Genomic DNA, 6,153 nt, shown 5'->3' with positions numbered 1-6,153 from the left:
GTGCGACTCAATGATCTTTTCCTCGTGCTCAAGTAGACGGGTGATCTCTTAAGGGATCTCTTCACTACTCTCTTCTTCAGCTTCGTACACAGGGTATTCAAAGTTGGGAGAGGGCCTAGGATCATTGTTTTCAGCGGGTTTATCAAGAGATAATCTGTACATGATTTATGTTTTGCTTTTTTAGGAACAAATAAAAGAAAAGGTGTATGTGCAAATTTGAAAAACAATTTTGATTGATTTTATAGGTTTTTTAGATGTTACCATTTTTAGAAAAAAGATAAACAATAAACAAAAGGGAAGCAAAAATTGCTTTTTTATTAATGATTTGAAACAAAGCCTACATAAGCTCACTTTTATCTTGGGCAGAACAAAAGGAATTATTTTAAACAGCCCGACACATTACTCTTTCGCCTTGGGTAGAGCGAAAGGTTTTTAAAAGACAGAAAATTATTTAGACTCATGAACAACAAAAGAGGTGCTGACGAAAGTCCAGTTGGAGTTGTCCCCTCCACGCGTCATAAAGCTTGAACTTTCTGGAACATCTTCAATGATAGCAACTATGTCATGTTGATTTGGGTTGATGTAGCCAGCACTTTGAAAAGTCTCATGCAGAGTCTTGCTGCAGCTTCCATACTCAGATTCTTTTCCTTTTAACTTATGGGATGTGATTCCTAGACCACTTTTGTTCTTGTTGGTGGGAAGTTCAATAACTTGCCCCCAGCCTTCATAAGATCCTTGGGCAACCACTTGTTGGGCATCTTTCCAGGATGAAATAGACGCATCAGCTTTCTTTCTGCACTCAGGATTGACAATTTCCAAGGCTTGGAATTGAGCTTCAAATTCTTCAATATTGGGGATAGAAGACAACTGACTCACGAACATAGTTTGTTCTCCATAAAGAGTAATCAACCTATCTCTTACAGCAAATTTTAGCATCTGGTGGAGAGTGGAGGTAACAGCTCCAGTGCTATTGATCTAGGATCTTCCCAACAAACAGCTGTAAGTGGGGTAGATATCCATTATCTAAAAAGTGATATCAAAATCATGAGGTCCGATGCGGATAGGAAGATCAATCTCTCTAATCACGATGCGTTTTGAACCATCAAAAGCCTTCACAACAATCTCATTCAGCCTTATAGTTGCCCCTTGATAGGACAGTCTTTCTAAGGTGCTTCTGGGCATGACATTCAAGGATGAACCAATATCAACTAGCATATTTTTCAGGGTATCTTCTCCATATTTCATGGAGATGTGTAGGGCATGATTGTGCTCCAGTCCTTCTGGGGGGAAGTTCTTCTTTACTAAAGCTCAATACATTGTTGACGGTCATGTTGGAAACAACATTATCAAACTGCTCAAGGGTTGCATCTTGTTCAATGTAGGCTTGCTTCAGAACTTTTATTAGTGCATTCCCGTGAGCTTTTGAATGTACCTATAAGGCTAACAGGAATATCTTTGATTGTGTCTGAAGAAGCTGGTCAACTACCTTGTAGTCACTCTTCTTGATTAGGTTTATAAATTCTCTGCGTCATCAGCTTTAGTCTCAAAGACAGGCTTAGGGATATCAGGCTCCTTCCTAGGCATATCCTTCTGAGGAGGAACTTGTATGGACAAATTACTTCTTGGCTTAGGAGGAATTGGTGCAAACAAACGACCGCTTCGAGTCATACGACTTACATCAGCAATGTTCACAACAGTTGACTCAGGTTCAGGATTAACTTCTTCTTCCTCTGTTATGATGGTGGCACCATATCTCCAAGGAACAGTAGTACTTGAGTTGTAAGGAAATGGCTTTGGCATTTGAATTGTGAGAGGAATAGCAGCCATGTTTTGAATATCATAAGATATCTCCACCACTTCGGGGGCCGGAAACTCAGCAGTCACCATATTAACTTCATCATCTCTTTCATAAGTAATGTGGAGAGTCCTCTCATCCAACAACTTCTAAATTTCTCTTTTGACTTGACGACAGCCCCGAGGATTTACAGAACAAATTCTACAGGCATTATAATCATGTTAAAAGAAAGCCAACCGGCATAGCCTTATGTGCATTAGGACCAATGGTTCTCTGATGAAAAGAATGTCCCATACTTGGTACCTCCCAGGGCATCCATGCACCATATTAACAGAATGAGTTTCTTCACTTCTTTTCCTTCTTGATATACTGATGATTCCTCTATCCAACAACTTCTGAAGATCATTGGTCACAGTTTCACATCCCTGAATTGAGTTTGAGCAAACTGAACAAGCATTGTAATTGTGAGGAGGAAAACAGTTAAGTCCACAGAATACAATGTGCATTTCTACCAAAGATCGAGTTGATTCACGAACATCATGTAGGTACTCATAACCAGATTGAGTCTGTATTGCATTGACAGTCCCATGGTTAGGCAGCGGATTAACTTGAACATTAGGATTAACATCCCTGAAGGTGAGCATGTTGCTTCGGACCAGTTTCTGTAGTTCACTCATGATAGGGTAACAATTTTCCACAGTATAACCAGGAGAATTTTTGTGAAAAGCACAGTGAGCATCTGCCTTGTACCAAAACGGTGGATTAGCAAGAGGAGGAGGAGGAGGATCCCTTAGTTGAACTAGATTCTTTTGAAGTAACAATGTCAGTAATTCCGTATAAGTCATCGGAATAGGATCAAAAGGTGGATATTTCCTTTTTTGATTTTGTTGAGGAGCCTGTTGTCGAGGCTGTTGAGGATGAGGCTTCTGCACATTCTGAGGCGGAGCTTGGCTAACAACTGGAGTCACAGCAGCAATTTGTTGTGGTTGATACCGTCTTTTCCTTCCCCTTGAGATGGCACTCATAGTTTCTTCCTTTTTCTTGGCAAAGTTACTACCAAATCTTTTGATGCCACCACTAGATAGTGATGAACTGGCTTCTTTGACTAGGCGACCTTCTCGGATACCTTCTTCAAGCCGCATCCCCATGTTTACCATTTCAGTAAAGTCATTGGGAGCGCTTGCTACCATATTCTCATTATAAAATATGCTTAGCGTCTTAAGGAACAGCTTGGTCATTTCTTTCTCTTCCATGGGAGGAATGATTTGAGCAGCTAGTTCACGCCATCTTTGCGCGTACTCTTTGAAGGAATCTTTCTCTCTTTGGGACATAGCACGGAGTTGATCTCTGTCTGGTGCCATATCAATATTGTATTTGTACTGTCTGATGAAAGCTTCTCCCAAGTCATGGAAAGTACAGATGTGAGTACTATCCAAACCCATGTACAATTTCAAAACAGCTCCAGATAAGCTATCTTGAAAGTAATGAATTAGCAGGTGTTGATCTTCAGTGTGCATGGACATTTTTCTTACATACATAATCAGATGGTTGTGAGGACAAGAATTCCCTTTATACTTCTCAAATTCTGGGAGTCTGAACTCGGCCGGAACTCTGACATTCAGAACCAAGCATAAATCATTTACTTCTTTTCCAAATAGATCTTTTCCTCTAAGGGCCTTGATCTCTTTTTGCATTTTCAGAAATTGGTCTTCAAATTCTTCCAATCTATCCATACCTTCAGAAGGAGCACCATGGAAAATTTGTTTGTTGTGAAGAGGAACAATGTTTACAACAGCAGGAGTAACAGTCATAATAGCTTGAGGAATTGTTGTCTCTGGAACAGGAATTTGTTGTCCAGCCAATTGGAAATCCATCTCTATCCCATATGGTCTAGTGGTCGTAGGATTCGTCACAGGAATTGCAGGAATCTGAGCAGTCTCTATCTCGGAGATCACGGTAGCTTGAGCTTGGGTTAGTGGCTGATTCTGAGCAGCCACCAAGTCTTGAACCATAGAATTTAATCTTTCAATACCGGAGCGTAGGACAACAACTTCTTCTTGCCACTCTTGATCATCAACAATACCGTCTTCCATTCTTTGACGATTGGCGCGAGTATTATACCGATGCGTCAACTTGACTCTGAGGAGAGAGGGAGGAATGAATAAGACTTTAACTCAGATGTGAGTGTGAATGTGAATGTGGTATGATGCATGCAATGCAAAAGAATCTTTTTAATTTTCAAAATATATCACAATATCTTTCAAGGATTTATTTAAGAGTTTTGTAAATGTAAACACTATATAGTAACTTGAAAAAGAAATTTCATTCATTAATAATAAATGGACAAGGCATCTTTGGTACATATAAGGGTCATTGAGGGTCATCGAGGTACCATTTCTTTTGATAGCATACAAAGGGACAAGGGACAACAAAGTCATAAACTACTTTCAAGAGTTACAAGGTGGAAACAAATAAAGAAAGCTAGTAAAATCCAAGAGCGATCATCAAAGCTTAGTGAGAAGTATCCATATCTTCTTGAGTCTTCTTCTTCTTCAGCTTGACCTTTTCTAGCTTACCAATAATACTCTTCCATGCAGCTTCTTTTGGAGGGAGAGTTTCTTATTTTTACTTCCTTTTCTTCTCTCTTTCATATTTGGCAATAGTAGCATCCTTAGCTATGAGCCAAGTGTCTTGAAGGAATAGTTGATCATTCTTTTCTTTCAGCACTTCTTCATAGGATTCTTCCAACATTCCCAACTCATCATCAGAATACTCAAACTTCTTCTTCCAATGGTCTCTTGATTTATTCATCTTTCTTAGAGCTTCTTGGAGACTTTCAATTGTTGAAGGAACTACAATGGGTGGAACATACTCCTCAATTGGGGGTGCATATGTTCCAGGGAGAATAGGCATTCTTATTTCAGCAGCTCTGGTAGTGACCCAACTATCAAAGGGCTCAGGAGAGAGAGATCCCTTTTGGTCTTTCAATCTTTGATTTCTTTTCTATGGCTTGGATGCCAAGAATTAGCAATCCTTTCTCTAAACTCCTTGTTCTCAACTCTTTCTTCCAGGAAGAACCCATCCAATAAATTGCTCCTTGCTCTTTTATCCATAGGAAACCCAAATTGACGACGAGCTAACACGGGGCTATAGCTGATTGCTCCTTTTGTACCAATGAAGAGCATATTAGGGAAATCACCACAGCAGTCTAAAGTCTTCATTCTACAAAAGTGATTGTTTGTCCAAACAATCTCAGTGTTGGTAAGAGTCATGATCTTGTGTGACCATTTCAATCCTTCTTTCTGGCTCCAGAATTCAGAGGTGTCAGGTAGATGAGATATGTACCACTTGTATAGTAAAGGAGTACAACAGGTAACCATTCCCTTTCCATAGGAATTTCTGAGATGAATAGAATAGTAAGTGTGCCCAAGTAGGGTAGGAATAGGATTCTTCTTCATAAAGATCTTGATGGCATTCATATCAACAAAGTTGTTAATGTTAGGGAACAAGAACAAACCATACACCAAAAATGCAAAAACAGCTTCAAAGTCTTCTTCCTTTCTTTCTTGTGACAAGGTGAGAGCTTTCTCAATTAAGAACTCAGTAGGTAATCCAGGTAATCCTCCTTTAGTAACCATGTTCTTTTCAATTTCTCCATTTCTTAAATGAGTAGACTTTGTAATCTCACAAGGCTTGGGATCTTGTTCTAAACCAGTGAAAGGAACTCTTCCAGTAATAGGCAACCCAATAATGCTTGAATACTCTTCCAAGGTAGGCAATAGTTGATAATCAGGGAAGGTGAAACAATGATACAACGAGTCATATAATTTAATCAAAGTGGAGAGGATTCCTTCTTCCATCTTGGTTCTGAGGAGATACAACAATCTTCCATACTTGCTATAAAACTTGTCTTGATCAATAATCAAGGATCCTAGCTTTCTTAATTCTTCCACCTCTAAACTCTTGAAAGTATATTTCTTAGTTTTTCTTCTTTCAGGTTCCATTACTATAATGTTTACAAAACAAAGGTTTCTTTTAATTCCCTGAAAGATATTATGTTTTTAAATGCATGGATGAATGAATGCAAACATAGCAAAAACATGGGCTTGAGGGTTCAAAGTCACGAGCACGGAGCCAAAGGTCTACCCATCCCAAAGGTGTGTACTATGGTTATTTTGTACCTGTAGATCAAGGTTCTATTGTTTCCCAGACTCAAGCAGCCCAACTTGGAGATTGTAAACTCTATATCAACATATTCATTTGAACAAAATCCAAGAGAACCTCATCTAAGCGTAGCCTTGTGTAACAACTATTCTGAAAATGAATCAGACATAGTTTCCACACTACATCTTAATGGC

General features: G+C 39.2%; 2 protein-coding genes across 2 annotated transcripts; both read right to left on the bottom strand.

Annotated features, from left to right (window-relative positions):
- Positions 1-2,016: 2,016 nt before the first annotated feature.
- LOC131613534 (uncharacterized) lies at positions 2,017-3,888 on the bottom strand. Its single transcript, XM_058885194.1, has one exon. The coding sequence runs from the start codon at positions 3,886-3,888 to the stop codon at positions 2,017-2,019; it is 1,872 nt and encodes a 623-aa protein (XP_058741177.1).
- Positions 3,889-4,779: 891 nt separating this feature from the next.
- LOC131613533 (uncharacterized) lies at positions 4,780-5,799 on the bottom strand. The gene has a single exon (XM_058885193.1). It carries the CDS (start codon positions 5,797-5,799, stop codon positions 4,780-4,782), a length of 1,020 nt encoding a protein of 339 aa, XP_058741176.1.
- Positions 5,800-6,153: the final 354 nt, after the last annotated feature.

Source organism: Vicia villosa, linkage group LG6, assembly GCF_029867415.1.
Source record: "Vicia villosa cultivar HV-30 ecotype Madison, WI linkage group LG6, Vvil1.0, whole genome shotgun sequence".
In the NCBI taxonomy this organism is placed as follows: Eukaryota; Viridiplantae; Streptophyta; class Magnoliopsida; order Fabales; family Fabaceae; genus Vicia; species Vicia villosa.
Note: the sequence above shows the minus strand (reverse complement) of the source record. Positions and strands in the feature narration are given on the sequence as shown.

Coding starts and splice junctions, on each gene's coding strand:
- LOC131613534 (XM_058885194.1), bottom strand. CDS start 3,888: ATGGAAGACGGTATTGTTGATGATCAAGAGTGGCAAGAAGAAGTTGTT.
- LOC131613533 (XM_058885193.1), bottom strand. CDS start 5,799: ATGGAACCTGAAAGAAGAAAAACTAAGAAATATACTTTCAAGAGTTTA.